At 41.3% G+C, this 17,239-nt stretch overlaps 1 protein-coding gene across 1 annotated transcript in view; it reads right to left on the bottom strand.

The window, feature by feature from the left end:
• TBC1D22B (TBC1 domain family member 22B) overlaps nt 1-17,239 on the bottom strand; it is a 77,358-nt gene that overhangs the window by 51,364 nt on the left and 8,755 nt on the right. The window contains 2 exon segments of the mRNA NM_001132178.1: nt 987-1,294; nt 10,939-10,995. Coding sequence (NP_001125650.1) covers nt 987-1,294; nt 10,939-10,995 — 365 coding nt within the window.

Raw genomic sequence — 17,239 nt, 5'->3', positions numbered from 1 at the left:
CTCCATCACAGTGTGTAGACACCTTCCACAGCCTGCAGCTGTGGCCACCTGGTCCAGTAACACTGAATGCCTATCTGTGCATGGCACTGAAGGTTCATGCTAGAGACCAAATCAGTGATGGAAAATAACTGCGGAATGATTGCAAAACCTTACAGCCATGAACAAGTTCCCTCAGAACATGAGCCAGGATACACTCCAGGGCTCTGATGTTCTTCTACTTCCTTTTCATCCTGTACCAGCTCACTGCTTTAACTCTCACTGTGATGACAAAGCTTCCCTCTCCAGCTCCCAACATACTTTCATAAAACCCATTAGGGCAACATTAAACACAACCATGAATATTTAAAGGAATACACTGAGAGTCCCCAAAGGTCTAATACAACCACCATCACATCCACCATTACTGTGGCCAGTTTCCTGAAAAGAAACAGAGAGGCCTCTACTTCTACCCCACCCAACCTGATGGGACCTGCCTGATGGTCAGGAAGCTGGGACCTGGGGCCTTTAGGCCCATTTGCTCCCTCCCTCAGGAACAGGAAAAGACAACCTTATGCTAGTGGCTGTTCCCTAGGGCTGAGAAAGTCAAACCACAGTGCCAAACAATTGTGAAATTCAGCCACTAACAGCTTTAAATACATTAGTTAATATTTCTAAACCTGACCAGGCCTAAAGCAATGTGAAGCAATCAAACCAGAGAAGTTGTGGACTCCACCACAGGGAAAGGAAGAAGAGAAGAGGAGAATGGCAAACAACACCTGGGTGTCAGAGAGTGAAGGCCCAGGTCACCAGACTGGGCAGCCGCCACTGTGGGAGGGGCAAGTATAGCTTGTGACCACTCAGGCTTAATGATGTCATATCTCAGGCTTGAGTTTATTTACCACCCAATTGAATATCTACCTGAGTGAGGCCCCAAAGAAAAATCGCTTTTATTTAAAATGCACGCTGCTGAGAAGGCTGAGGCTATGAAGGGAGCAGGAAGGACTTACTAGAGTTTCTGGACAGCTGGGCATCACTGCTGGACTTTATGACCTTGTAGCTGGCAGGAACGTCCGATGTCGTTGACTGGGACCGTTCTGGTTTTACTCTCAGCTTGCTGTGGTTTTCTAGAACTTGGGCTGCAGTTGCCAAAGCAACTTTTGAGTTCAGAGTTTGGAAAGAAGGTGAGGAAAAGTCCTCTTCCTCATCATCGCCAATGTCCCAAGCATCACTGGTATTCCGTGCAAACTCATGAAAACTGGAGGCCTTCTTATTCTTCAGAGGAACTGTGTTGACTTTTGATCGTTCTTTAATGAAACTTCAAGAAAGGAGACACGATTACCAAGGAATGGCCTGACACATCTGACCACCTGCATTTGCTTATTATTATAATATTAATAAATTACAAACTACCCCATACATAATCATTAGCTTCTTCAAACAAAAACTGCCCACATCCATTCTTCATCTAGATACATCCAGACAGCCTGAGATCGCAGAGACAGATGTAGCAGAGACAGCAATGGTCACCAAATATCCCATGTGCTCTTGTATACTTCCCAGCCCCCATGCACTTAGGTGAGGCCATATGACCAGTTCCAGCCAATGGACTGAGAAGAGAAATGAGGCGATTACTTCCAGGCAAAGTAGAGAATAGGTGTCAGTTCTGTATAACCTCTCTCTTTTTTTTTTTTTTTCTTGAGATAGAGTTTCTGTCACCCAGGCTGAAGTGCAGTGGTATGATCATGGCTCTCTGCAGCCTTGACCTCCTGGGCTCAAGTGGTCCTCCCACCACAGCCTCTTGAGTAGCTGGGACTACAGGTGTGCACCATGATGCCTGGCTAATTTTATTATTATTTTTTGTAGACACAAGGTTTCACTATGTTGCCCAGGCTGGTCTTGAACTCCTGGGTTCAAGCGATCCTCCCACCTCGGCCTCCCAAATCGTTGGGATTACAGGTGTGAGCCACCATGCCTGACCTATAGCTTTTCTTCTAACATGTCATGATGACTGGCAAGATGGTAGAGCCTCCCTCAGCCTAGGTAACTGAGTGGCTATGTGGAGCAGCAGTAACTATGTCGAGAAGCCTGCCCTCTGCCCTTACCCCACCCCCATTTTAGACATGTAGCATGAGCAGGAAATAAACCTTTACTGTGTTAATCCACTGAGATTTGAGAGTTGATCTGCTGTCACTTAGAGCAGCACATAAACTACTGGCAGAAAACGAGATAATTTTAGGTAGTTCACATATGTAGCATTAAACATTAAGTCCCAAAATAAAAAAGTTGTTCCATTTTTTATTCTGTTAAAAGTTCTTCTGCTAGCCTTGAGAAGAAAGTTGAAGTTTGGTGCTACTCTGTCTTTAAGACCATTTTCTAACCAGGTGCCAAAGTGAGGGCAGCCTCAGAATCAATATATTTGCTAGCAACAAGATCTGGCTCTGGATTTAATAAGATTGTTTGGTTTTTCACTGGGTATTTATATGGTTCTTTTCTTTTAAGAGTCAGGGCCTTGCTCTGTCACCCAGGGTGGAGTGACGGAGTGCAGGAGAGAAATCTCGGCTCACTGCAGTCTTGAACTCCTAGGCTCAAGCAATCCTTCCACCTCAGCCTCCTGAGTAGCTGGGACTATAGGCGCACACCACGTCTAGCTTTTTTTTTTTTTTGAGAGATAAGGGTCTCATTATGTTGTTCTCGCTAGTCTCAAACTCCTGGCCTCAAGTGATCCTCTCACCTGAGCCTCCCAAATTGCTGGGATTACAGGCATGAGCCACCATGCCCAGAAGTTCTTCTTATTTATAACAAATGTTATTTGTTTTCTATTTATAGAAATGATAATATTTGTTTTTAAAACAAGTCTATTTGAGTGGCCAGGCACGGTGGCTCATGCCGGTAATCCCAGCACTTTGGGAGGTGGAGGCAGATGGATCACTTGAGGTCAGGAGTTTGAGATCAGCCTGGCCAACATGGTGAAACCCCATCTCTACTAAAAAAATACAAAAATTAGCCGGGCGTGGTGGCGCATGCCTATAATCCCAGCTACTTGGGAGGCTGAGGCAGGAGAATTGCTTAAACCTGGGAGGTGGAAGTTGCAGTGAGCCAAGATCACGCCACTGCACTCCAGCCTGGATGACAGTGTGACACTCCATCTCAAAAAAAAAAAAAAAAGAGCTATAGAAGACAAGTACCCAAATCAAAGAAAATAAAACTGAGGCTGCATGTTCTGGACTCATCCACCATGGCTGCTTCTCCTTTGTAAGACGGGACCTGATCTACCACCTGCAGTACCATCTCAGGGGATTCACTGTCGAGAACAAACATGCAGCTGTGTAAGAAAGATCTGTCATCTAATATACCACCCAGGAGTATGTGGTTATTACTGTTTTTCCTTCTTAGAGGCCATGTGTACATTAAGATTGCATAAATACTGGATGTTCTGAGAATTCTTTAATCAATCATCAAATCAAGAAGTTGAATTTTAACTCAGGTCAAAGAGCTGACTTGAAGCTGGTGGCCTAACACAGGGTGACACACACGCACACCAGGACCGGATGAACACACTACAGGGAGAGACGGGCAAGGCTGGCTGTCAGGTTCTAACAGGTGCTGACTTCTGAGAAAAATGAAGGCGGTTAACCAGCTGAGGAGTGGGTACCAAGGTGTGTGTTGTATTTTTCTTCATACGCTTTTTATGCATTTGAAGGTTTTTGTTTTATATATGTATTTTTTTGTTTGTTTGTTTGTTTGTTTTGAAAAGGAGCCTTGCTCTGTCACCCAGGCTGGAGTGCAGTGGCGCTATCTAGGCTCACTGCAACCTCCACCTCCTCGGTTCAGGCGATTCTCTTGCCTCAGCCTCCTGAGTAGCTGGGACTACAGGCACGCACCACCATGCCCAGCTAATCAGGCTGGTCTTAAATTCTTGACCTCAGGTGATCTGCCCGCCTCGGCCTCCCAAAGTGCTGGGCTTACAAGTATGAGCCACCATGCCTGGCCAGTTTTCATTATATTTCTGAAGCAGATGATGATTCAATATATATTTGAAGTAGATTAAGAATTGGAATTTACTCAAATGAAGACTTGCCAATAGAAACTGGGAGGACACTTTCCAACACAATGAAGAAGAAAGACGGGAGAAAAGGCTGTCATTCCCCGTGACATAAAGACATGAGATTCAAGGCAGACCATTTTGAGGCTGCTAGAAATGATTTTAAGGATACCTAGCCCACAAAACCCAAAATTCAACCAACCAATTTAAAAGTCAGCTCTGTCCTGAGGAAAGAGGCCTTCATGGAGGAAGGGGTTGGTTTCACCTAGAAAAGGGGAAGAGTCTGAGGACAAAACAAGGTTGGTGAGAACCACCCACAAGAATGAAAGAGAAGGCTGGGCGCGGTAGCTCATGCCTGTAATCCCAGAACTTTGGGAGGCTGAGACAGGCAGATCACCTGAGGTCAGGAGTTCAAGACCAGCCTGACCAACATGGTGAAACCTCATCTCTACTAAAAATACAAAAATTAGCCAGGTGTGGTGGTGCACACCTGTAATCCCAGCTACTCAGGAGGCTGAGGCAGGAGAATCGCTTGAACCCAGGAGGCAGAGGTTACAGTGAGCCATAATTGCGCCACCGCACTCCAGCCTGGGTGACAGAGCAAGACTCCATCTCCAAAAAAAAAAAAAAAGAAAAAAAAGAAAAGAATGAAACAGCAAAGCAATTAGTGAAAGGTACTTTGGGTTACCACTGAGAGAAGGCAGAGAATCCACAGACCAGGAGCAATAAACAATGATGGGTAAATGTAAGGCTTTAAAGCTTTTCCATGTTTACTAGTTATGCTCTCTCCAGAGGAGATACATAAATTCACAAATAAATACACATAAATATTGACTACTCACTAGCTACCAGACCCTATGCTAAATTTTAATATATACCCATTTTTTTATCTAATGCCCATTAATAATCCTATAAGGTGGGTATTATTGTTAGTCCCATTTACAGATGGGGGAACTGAAGCCTACTGAGATCATGAGCAGGCAGTGAGGTCTGGGCTCAAATCCAGGTCTACCTGACTCCTGGGCCAGCATGTGCTACTAACTACTTACTTTACCTTGAAAAAAGCAGCTAAAAAGAAGAAGGTCAGGGCCTAGAAGGATCTGTAGCCTTGGAAGAGAAGTCACCAAGTAAACTGAGCCACACACCACCACAGTTATAATTCTCCCCAACTATACACAGCCAATAGCCCGACTCTCACACCCTGTAGGAAAAAAAAAATCTCAACTTGTAGGAAAAGACTTAGGAATGACACACATAGCCTATTCTGACTAGACAGGAAAGAAGCCACATCTACGCATGGGCTCCCTGTAAGAGAAATGTCACCCCTTTCTGTTGACCCCAGTAGTTGCAGCAAAAAGTTAATCCAGGTAACTCCAGCTGGGGATGCCTTCGGTTTATATACTCCATTTAAACACAGTCCCAAGTAGTTTACACTTAACTCAATGTAAAAGAATGCCACAGTGTGGCTTGAAGTCTAACCAAAATTATTTATTATTATTATTATTATTATTATTATTGAGATGGATTCTCGCTCTGTCTCCCAGGCTGGAGTGCAGTGGTGCAATCTTGGCTCACTGCAACCTCCGCCTCCGGGTTCAAGCGATTCTCTTGCCTCAGCATCTTGAGTAGCTGGGATTACAGGCGCACGCCACTACGCCCAGCTAATTTTTGTATTTTTAGTAGAGACAGGGTTTCACCAATGTTGGCCAAGATGGTCTCGAACTCCTAACCTCAGGTGATCTGTCCACCTTGGCCTCCCAAAGCGTTGGGATTACAGGCGTGAGCCACCATGCCCCACCCTAACCAAGATTATTTAAACACAACTCTATCAAAGTCACAACCAAACTGGCCTCTGACGAACACCTTCACCATACCTCCTTACAACTGTACAACAAATTATAGTTTAGAAAGCACCTTTGCAGATACCTCATGAAATCCTCACAAATCTGTGAGGTGAGTCTTACTATCTCTATTTTATGAATGAAGAAACTAAGGCTCAGAAAGTTTCAGTAATGTGCCCAAGGTCATGGAGATGGTAAGTGGCAAAGAAAAAGGGATTCAAGAAGTGCAGGGAATACTAAAAATTTCAAAAACCTAATAAATGGCACATTTGACTTGGTAAAGTGTTTGGTGATGAGTACCTTAGTAACACAAACACCTAAGGATATGTTGAAAAAGAGTGGCCACAGGTTACACTGCTTAGGAGTACAAAAGATCAAGCATTCTGTAATTTGATCATACTACACTGTCTTACTAATACGGATGTTCTACTTAACAGAATTTTCTAGAAAAATGTTTGACACTGGCAAGTGATGTGAAGTGGAGAAATTTAGTAACAATCAAATAAATCCAGATATCTTAGTAACTAGTGTGGCTCCATGTGAACTAGTTTTATAACTCGGAATTAGGACCTAGCATACTTGAGCATCAATTCAAAAAACAATAAACTTAGAAGCTTGTCATACCATCAAGTGGCCAATGGAGCTGCTCAGCAACGAGAGTAGTTTTATCTGAGCTATAAAAATTATTGCTGGCAATAGTATCACTAATAGTAATCATTTGGCAAATTAAAGTCAATATACATGGACAGGGAATGACTTACTGTGTTTGTGCAGTTTAGATGATTGAAGACCCAATGTAAAGGCTTCTGCTGCGATGTGTATTAACCACACAGTAATTAATGATGGGCTGAAGTGGAACGATAATCATGTAGCAGAGAAAGTCATAAGAATGTCCTGACAAAGGTACTAAAATAGAGGCGATAAATGTTTTATGGCAACAATCTGAAATTGTAAAATGGTCTGGTGCAGACGTAGACGTGGCCCCATGTTGTAAAATATCAACATCAAACCACCACATACATGAAAAAGGGAACCAATTAATCCAGTGACAACTAAACTCCTCCCAAACTGTAAAGCTAAGTAATTACTCCTATTGAAAGCATGACTGAAACTCTGCTGAAAGATCAGTGAAAATATTCATGATTTTATATCATCAACAGGTGAGAAAACAATAGTATATAAAGTTTGCCTTGGCAGTTTGGGATATGGAAATATTCCTGAAGATCTGTCCTAAATACAAAATTAGGAAAAGCTCAGTTGATGACAGGTGCAGACAAGGTATGGTGATCTTGATCAAAACATAAAATGGACAGTACACTCAGTGCTTTATATATGAGTGGATGAACGGCTTTATAGGTTAGCCACGTGTTTGTCAAAGGTTGTGCTAGAACAGATCTATTACCAGTCAATAACTCCTGGCTGTGACCAGAATGGTTGTAGTTACACGTAACATAATTCTCAACTATGATCCTTAAATCCCAAGACCACGATGTAGGTCTAGGCCGTTGTCTTTGCTATTCTCGTCTTTTTTTATTTTTGCCTCGGGGTTACGAGTCGGCTGCTATAGCTTTCAGAATCACACTCACACTACCACATTCAAATGCAGGAAATGTGAGTGGCAGCAAAAAGAGGCTTTCTTCACAGAACCGTCTCCCATTCTGATCAAAAAAGAAAATCTTTCCAAGAACCCTCCCCCAGGAGACTTTCTTTGATTGGCCAGAACCAATGAGATGAGACCAGTCTATGCCAGTGACTGGGATTACTAAAGAATTATCATGAAAGGTTTAAGCCAATGTTAATACCTCCCCTAAGTGCATTGTTACTTACTCAATATCTGAACAAAATTACGGTTCTTGAGCATGAAAGAAGCAGGCACAGGGAAGACTATCAGTTAGGTAACCAGTAATGCCTGCCTCACTGGCCAACAGACCAGAAAGTCGATTCTTGATAAAACCAAAGAAGAGTAGAATTCATTCTATTTAATGGGACGATCACACAGATATCACAGAAAACATGCTCCCCTTAAGAGCTAACAGACAGGTGCGGTGGCTCACCCCTGTAATCCTAGCACGTTGGGAGGCCAAGGCAGGCTGATCACTTGAGTCTGGGAGTTTGAGACAAGCATGGGCAACATGGTGAAACCCCATCTACACTAAAAATACAAAAATTAGCCAGGCATGGTGGCCCATGCCTGTAGTCCCAGCGACTGTGGGTGAGGTTGAGGGTGAGGCATGCGGGAGCTGAGGCAGGAGGATAGCTTCAGCCCAGGAGGTCAAGGCTGCAGTGAGCCCTGATCATGCCAGTGCACTCTAGCCTGAGCAACAGTGCAAGACTGTTTAAAAAAAAAAAAAAAAAAAAAGGCCGGACACAGTGGCTCATGCCTGTAATTCCAGCACTTTGGGAGGCCGAGGCAGGTGGATCACTTCAGCCAAGGGGTTCAAGACCAGCCTGGGCAACATGGCAAAACCGTGTCTCTACAAAAAATACAAAAATTAGCCAGATGTGGTGGTGCACGCCTGTAGTCCCAGCTACTAGGGAGGCTGAGATGGGAGGCTTGCTTGAGCCCAGGAGGCGGAGGCTGCAGTGAGCCAAGATCACACCACTGCAAGCCAGCCTCAATAGAGCGACCCTATCTCAAAAGAAAAAAAAGAAGACCTAACAAAAGGGGCAAACCAAGGAACATTAAAGAAAAGCCTGCTGTTTAAGTAAATGAGACAGTTTCATACCTTCATTCAATAAATATTTACTCACTGCCTACTATGTGCCACATGCTGTTCTAGAGGCTATGGGTACAGTAATGAACAAAACAAAGTCCCTGCTCTCAAGAAATCTATACAATAGTGGTTTCTGATTTAAAAAAAAAGCATGCACCTTGCAGACAAGAACAGCAGTCGTGCTTCCTCAGTAATTCAGAAGACTGTGCCTTATACACACACCAAATCGCAAAAAGAAGTTGGTAGAATTATAGAAAGTGTACTACATATTCAGCTAAGTTATCTTTAAAATTTTTAAATACTGATAATGCATATTTGATACAGCATTCTTCTAGGTATTCAAAATACTTTAATGTATATTATTCTTTTTTTCTTTTCTTTTTTAAAAAACCACATTATTTATATATTTAGAATAGTTTTAGGTTCACAGCAAAATCCAGAGGAAGGTACAGAGATTTCCTATACACTCCCTTCTCCCACACAGGCACAGCCTCTCCATTATGAACATCCGCCACCACAGTGGTACATTTGTTACAAGTGATGAACCTACACTGATACATTATCATCACTCAAAGTCAGTAGTTTGAATTAGGGTTCACTCTTGGTGTTGTACATTCTGTGGGTTTGAACAAATGCATAATGACACGTATCCACTGTTTTTTGTTTTGTTTTGTTTTGTTTTGTTTTGCTTTGTTTTTTGAGACAGAGTCTTGCTGTGTTGTCCAGGGTGGAGTGCAGTGGCTTGATTTCAGCCCACTGCAACCCCTGGCTCCCAGGGTCAAGCAATTCTCCTGCCTCAGCCTCCGAAGTAACTGAAATTACAGGCGCCCGCCACCAGGCCCGGCTGATTTTTTTATTTTTAGTAGAGATGGGGTTTCACCATGTTGGCCAGGCTGGTCTCAAACTCCTGACCTCAAGTGATCCGCCCACCTCCGCCTCCCAAAGTGCTGGGATTACAGGCATGAGCCACTGCGCCTGGCAGTATCCACCGTTTTTATAGTATCACACAGAGTAGCTGCACTGCCCTAAAAATCCTCAGTACTCTACCTATTCATATCTCCCCTCAACCCCACCCCTTGGCAACTGATCTTCTCACTGTCACCATGTTTTGCCTTTTCCAGAATGTCATGTAGCTGGAACCATAATTGTACATTATCTTTACTTCCCTATTGACTGTGAAGGAAGAAAGGGCAGCTACTAATACACAGGCCCCAGGAAGATGAGAACCTAGGTCTGTATCTCCCTAACCATTCAGCTTTCATTACAAACAACAACTTTCCCAGAAACTAGTCTCTAAAATTAAGCACGTCCCCACATAGAGGCCAAAGTTCTTAGGAAATCTCTGAAGGTGACCTATCCCCTCATTTAAAATCACTGTGGCCCAGTGATGGTCCATGAGAGAAAGATGGGATAAAGGGAGAATTGGAGGTATGGATACACAGCCACACATCTTGGATTTAACTAGAGTCTCTGTTGCATTTGAAAACAATTTATTAGAGTTCTACTAGAGAAATAGCCTCCTAAATAGCTTTTATTTATTTATTTTTATTTTTATTTTTTTGAGACGGCATCTCGCTTTGTTGCCCAGGCTGGAGTGCAATGGCATGATCTCGGCTCACTGCAACCTCCGCCTCCTGGGTTCAAGCGATTCTCATGCCTCAGCCTCCCAAGTAGCTGGGATTACAGGTGCCTGCCACCAACCCAGCCAATTTTTGTATTTTTAGCAGAGACAGGGTTTCACCATGTTGGCCAGGCTGGTCTCGAACTCCTGACCTCAAGTGATCCACCTGCCTCGGCCTCCCAAAGTGCTGGGATTACAGGCGTGAGCCACCATGCCCAGCCCTAAATAGCTTTTAACTCTACCGTACATATGCCTGGGTCTCTTTGAGTGTGTCAAAGGGAAAGAGGAACTAAAGAATGCCAGCCTACAGTTATATTCCGTTGCCCTAGTTCTCATAGTAAAAGTGAGGAAAAGGTGGCAGACCTACCTATTATTCAGAAGCAGTGAACCTCAGAAACCAGATCTCCTGCTAAAAGATCTGGAGGTCATCAATGTTCTGGTTTCAGGGACAACATTTAATCAATAAAGACCTTTTGACTATTCTCTTTTGACCACAGAATCCAATACCAAACCCTACATATATCAGTTCCCAATATAGGAAAACACAAAATCTCTAATGGGAGTTAATTTCCCATTTAGCAATGGATCATTTGGAAGTAAGAACATTGCTCATCTCCTGGTCCAAAATAGGGCAGAAGAGAAGCTAAAAAATGTCAAGGTGGAAACTGTCATTTCAACAGAATAAGGGAGGGTATAGGGGTGACAGCAGTAGATAGATAAAAGGAAAATGTCTTGACTTACTTTTTGGTGAGCCGTGGGTCAAGAGGAGGATGCTGTGCTCCATATACAGGCTGAATGCTAAAAGCAAAAACAAAAGGAAGAAATAAATTGTTAGTTTAGCTGGGAAACTAAATATGTTGGCTGAGTGCCATCTGCATCACAAAACTGGATGAGACTTTGATAAATAGGTTATCTCTAATAACTGTACTCAAGCCATCCCCCAAAGAGAGCAATCTACCCGTTAAAAAAATATATTTGATAATGTTCATTTTCCCTGGTGAAGTTTCAGTGCCTTACACACCTGTCAGGATGTCCTATGTGTAAAGAAGGCAGGATGGAAAGGTAACGGGCTTTAGAGCTGGAGAGAGCAGAGTTCAAACGCCAGTTCTGGCACTCAGTACCACCATGAACTTCCAGTAAGCTTTTTGACTCCTTTGAACCTGTTTCCTCATCTAAAGTGGGAATATTGCCTAATTGAAAGGCTCACTGGCTAAAAGACAGTGAAGGGTGACCTAAGGAGCTCACACACTGCAGGAGAGGTATAAACGTAATTTGGTCATATCCAGGAAGAATGAAATATGCATACCCTAAGACCCAGTATTTTCACTCCCAAATATGCATCTTAAGATAAATATATACATATATGTATTAGGAGATATATATAAGACTATTCAAAGCACCATGGCTCGTCTTAGCCCCAAACCAGAAATAACCCAAATGTCCATCAACAGTGACAAGAGAAATCAATTGCAATATGTTTATATAGCAGAACATTACACACCAATGATAATATATGTGAAGTAGGGCTTCAAGTAACAACGTGGATGGATCTTACAAATGTCATGTTGAACAAATGAAGTAAAGCATAAGAATAAATACTGCATGATTCGACTTATATAGACTTCAAAAACTGACAAAAGTAGTTTCTACTGTTTAGGGATGCATGCAGAGTAATATTATAAAGAAAGAAAGGAGTAAATGACATAAAAGGATACAGTTCTCTCTGGAGGAAAGAAAGGAGAAGACAGCAAATAGACACAGAAGTTTCTGGGGTGTTCACTTTGTGATTATTCATTAAGCCATCATACCACACATTTGTGCTTCATGTGCTTTTCGGTAATGTACCACAATTAAAAGAAAATGAGCTGGATGGGGTGGCTCACACCTGTAATCCCAGCACTTTGGGAGGCCAGGGCAAAATGACTGCTTGAGCCCAGGAGTTCGAAACCAGCCTGGGCAACAAAGTGAGACCCTGTTTCTACAAGAAAATAAAAAATTAGTTGGGCATGGTGCCAAGTAGCCTCAGCTACTTGGGAGGCTGAGACAGGGGGATCTCTTGACCCCAGGAGGGTCCAGGCTGCAGTGAGCACACCACTGCACTCCAGCCTGGACCCTGTTGGAAAGGAAAGGGAAAGAGAAGGAAGAGAAGAAAGAAAATGAGAATAAATGACTCAAGAATAAGTATATATCAAGCCAAACTATTGTTTAAGTATAAAAGTGAAAAAAAAACTACTTTTCAACATGTAAGAACTCAGGGAAAATGTGTTCCTTAACACCTGTCTGAAGAAGCTGTGAGAGAACAAACTTCAACTAATCATGAGATGGAGAAACCATGGCAAAAGGATTGGTGGAGAGCCCTGAACAGACCCAACCTTACGACTAGGTATTACATTTGAGGCAAAGAGAATGTCAAAGTAATATAATTGGCTAATGTTAAAAGGAGGAAAAAGTGGACAAATGAAGTGCATCGACTTCTTCATCTTTTACTGACAGGGCTCAGAAGATATTTAAAGCAGATAGCTCAATTTGCAAATCTATGTCACTACCTGCTTAACATTAAATCCTAATGTAGATTTGCAAATGTTAATAGACGAATATGTATGTTTTACAACAGAAAATAAAACCAAGAAAAATAATATAATCAACTAGAAGCAGGTGGGAAGAGAGGGGTGAGGAAATATACTTACTAATTTCATCATTGCTCATGGTAGGGAGCCAACGGGTACTGTCTGAAGAAATATGGTATAAAGTTACACTTATAAACACAATCACTAGAATAAAAAGATAAATCTTCCAAATTATCAGAATATATATATATATTCTGATATATATATATATTCTGATATATATATATATTCTGATATATATATATTCTGATATATATATAGATATATAGATATATAGATATATGCCCTCCCCTCAAAAGCAAGCACAGTCCACATAGTGAAAGATTTTTTTAAGAAGAAAATATTTTTAAAAGGCCAAGCATGGTAGCTCACATCTGTAATCCCAGCACTTTGGGATGCTGAGGTGTAAGAACTGCTTGAGGCTAGAAGTTTGACCAGCCTGAGCAACATAGCAAGACCTTGTACCTACAAAAAATTTAAAAATTAGCCAACTGTGGTGTGCATGCTTGTAGTTCTAGCTACTTGGGAGGCTGAGGTGAGATGATTACTTGAACCCAGGAGTTTGAGACTACAGTGACCTATCATCGTGTCATTGCACTATAGCCTGGGCAACAGAGTAAGTCCTATCTCAAAAAAAAAAAAAAAAAAAAGACGAAGAAAATATTAAAAATTGAACTAAAACTAAATAACTAAATATATCAGTAATTCCAATAAATATAAAGGAGCTAACTTACCTATTAAAATAGAAAGGATAATTACCAACAGGAAAGTAGGTAAAGTACATCTTTTAAAAAGAATGAGGCAGTTCTGGCCAGGTGCGGTGGCTCACGCCTGTAATCCCAGTACTTGGGGAGGCCAAAGCAGGCAGATCACCTAAGCTCAGGAGTTCAAGACCAGCCTGGCCAACATGGTGAAACCCCATCTCTACTAAAAAACACATAAATTAGCCGGGCATGGTGGCAGGCGCCTGTAATCCCAACTACTCAGGAGGCTGAGGCAGGAGAATGGCTTGAGCTGGGGAGGTGGAGGTTGCAGTGGGCCGAGATCGTACCACTGCACTCCAGCTTGGGTGATAGAGCAAGACTCTGTCTCAAAAAAAAAAAGAATGAGGCAGTTCTATATTCACTGACATGAAATAAACTCAGACATTAATTGAAAAAAGATGCAGAACTACATGTATGACACCATTTTTGTAAAAATCTTTAAAATAGATACATGCATTTTATGTATGATTAGGTCTATGTATCTGAAAGAATATCAGAGTTATCTGCAAGAATACAAAAGACACTGTTAGCAGCAGTTTGGAATAGGAACCAGATGACTGGAAGATGATGGGACACCAAAGAGACTTAGTTTTCACTGCAAACCGTTTCTGATTTAGTATCATGTACAAGTATCACCTTTATAAGAAATAAGCAATCTTGAGAAGGTTAGAAGGTTTAAGTGGGATAATATGTCGAAAGCCCTTTAGCACAATTCCTGGTGGGTGGTAATGCTCATTTAATGTTAAGCTGGAAGTGACGTAGATTTGCAAATGTTAGAACACTACCCAGCAAACACTCGGTGCCCAAGAAATGTTGATTTTCTTCCTCCCTCCCATTTTTATAATTTAATCCATACTCAACATTTAGAAATTGAAACAAGCTTACCAAATACTTGTTTCACATAACAGAGGTGATCCTAAAGGATGCTTTTAAATAAAAATATAGCCAAATCAATCACTTTCACATTGATTCCTATTAAGATTTCAGAGGAAATTTTATATATAATCTTTAATTTATGAATACAGTCCCTACTTCTTTGGCTATAAGAATCTTTACTCCCAAGAAACTCACTCAAAACCGCTCAACTACATGGAAACTGAACAACCCGCTCCTGAATGACTGACTACTGGGTACATAACGAAATGAAGGCAGAAATAAAGATGTTCTTTGAAACCAACGAGAACAAAGACACAACATACCAGAATCTCTGGGACACATTCAAAGCAGTGTGTACAGGGAAATTTATAGCACTAAATGCCCACAAGAGAAAGCAGGAAAGATCCAAAATTGACACCCTAACATCACAATTAAAAGAACTAGAAAAGCAAGAGCAAACACATTCAAAAGCTAGCAGAAGGCAAGAAATAACTAAAATCAGAGCAGAACTGAAGGAAATAGAGACAAAAAAAACCCTTCAAAAAATTAATGAATCCAGGAGCTGGTTTTTTGAAAGGATCAACAAAATTGATAGACCGCTAGCAAGACTAATAAAGAAAAAAAGAGAGAACAATCAAATAGACACAATAAAAAATGATAAAGGGGATATCACCACCGATCCCACAGAAATACAAACTACCATCAGAGAATACTACAAACACCTCTACGCAAATAAACTAGAAAATCTAGAAAAAATGGATAAATTCCTCGACACATACACCCTCCCAAGACTAAACCAGGAAGAAGTTGAATCTCTGAGTAGACCAATAACAGGATCTGAAATTGTGGCAATAATCAATAGCTTATCAACCAAAAAGAGTCCAGGACCAGATGGATTCACAGCCGAATTCTACCAGAGGTACAAGGAGGAACTGGTACCATTCCTTCTGAAACTATTCCAATCAATAGAAAAAGAGGGAATCCTCCATAACTCATTTTATGAGGCCAGCATCATCCTGATACCAAAGCCGGGCAGAGACACAACAAAAAAAGAGAATTTTAGACCAATATCCTCGATGAACATTGATGCAAAAATCCTCAATAAAATACTGGCAAACCGAATACAGCAGCACATCAAAAAGCTTATCCACCATGATCAAGTGGGCTTCATCCCTGGGATGCAAGGCTGGTTCAATATACGCAAATCAATAAATGTAACCCAGCATATAAACAGAACCAAAGACAAAAACCACATGATTATCTCAATAGATGCAGAAAAGGCCTTTGACAAAATTCAACAACCCTTCATGCTAAAAACTCTCAATAAATTAGGTATTGATGAGACGTATCTCAAAATAATAAGAGCTATCTATGACAAACCCACAGCCAATATCATACTGAATGGGCAAAAACTGGAAGCATTCCCTTTGAAAACTGGCACAAGACAGGGATGCCCTCTCTCACCACTCCTATTCAACATAGTGTTGGAAGTTCTGGCCAGGGCAATTAGGCAGGAGAAGGAAATAAAGGGTATTCAATTAGGAAAAGAGGAAATCAAACTGTCCCTGTTTGCAGACAACATGATTGTATATCTAGAAAACCCCATTGTCTCAGCCCAAAATCTCCTTAAGCTGATAAGCAACTTCAGCAAAGTCTCAGGATACAAAATCAATGTACAAAAATCACAAGCATTCTTATACACCAATAACAGACAAACAGAGAGCCAAATCATGAGTGAACTCCCATTCACAATTGCTTCAAAGAGAATAAAATACTTAGGAATCCAACTTACAAGGGATGTGAAGGACCTCTTCAAGGAGAACTATAAACTACTGCTCAATGAAATAAAAGAGGATACAAACAAATGGAACAACATTCCATGCCCATGGGTAGGGAAGAATCAATATCGTGAAAATGGCCATACTGCCCAAGGTAATTTATAGATTCAATGCCATCCCCATCAAGCTACCAATGACTTTCTTCACAGAATTGGAAAAAACTACTTTAAAGTTCATATGGAACCAAAAAAGAGCCCGCATCACCAAGTCAATCCTAAGCCAAAAGAACAGAGCTGGAGGCATCACGCTACCTGACTTCAAACTATACTACAAGGCTACAGTAACCAAAACAGCATGGTACTGGTACCAAAACAGAGATATAGATCAATGGAACAGAACAGAGCCCTCAGAAATAACGCCGCATATCTACAACTATCTGATCTTTGACAAACCTGAGAAAAACAAGCAATGGGGAAAGGATTCCCTATTTAATAAATGGTGCTGGGAAAACTGGCTAGCCATATGTAGAAAGCTGAAACTGGATCCCTTCCTTACACCTTATACAAAAATTAATTCAAGATGGATTAAAGACTTAAACGTTAGACCTAAAACCATAAAAACCCTAGAAGAAAACCTAGGCATTACCATTCAGGACATAGGCATGGACAAGGACTTCATGTCTAAAACACCAAAAGCAATGGCAACAAAAGCCAAAATTGACAAATGGGATCTAATTAAACTAAAGAGCTTCTGCACAGCAAAAGAAACTACCATCAGAGTGAACAGGCAACCTACAAAATGGGAGAAAATTTTTGCAACCTACTCATCTGACAAAGGGCTAATATCTAGAATCTACAATGAACTCAAACAAATTTACAAGAAAAAAACAAAGAACCCCATCAAAAAGTAGGCGAAGGATATGAACAGATACTTCTCAAAAGAAGACATTTATGCAGCCAAAAGACACATGAAAAAATGCTCATCATCACTGGTCATC

The sequence above is a fragment of the Pongo abelii genome, chromosome 5 (genome assembly GCF_028885655.2).
Source record: "Pongo abelii isolate AG06213 chromosome 5, NHGRI_mPonAbe1-v2.0_pri, whole genome shotgun sequence".
NCBI lineage: Eukaryota > Metazoa > Chordata > Mammalia > Primates > Hominidae > Pongo > Pongo abelii.
Note: the sequence above shows the minus strand (reverse complement) of the source record. Positions and strands in the feature narration are given on the sequence as shown.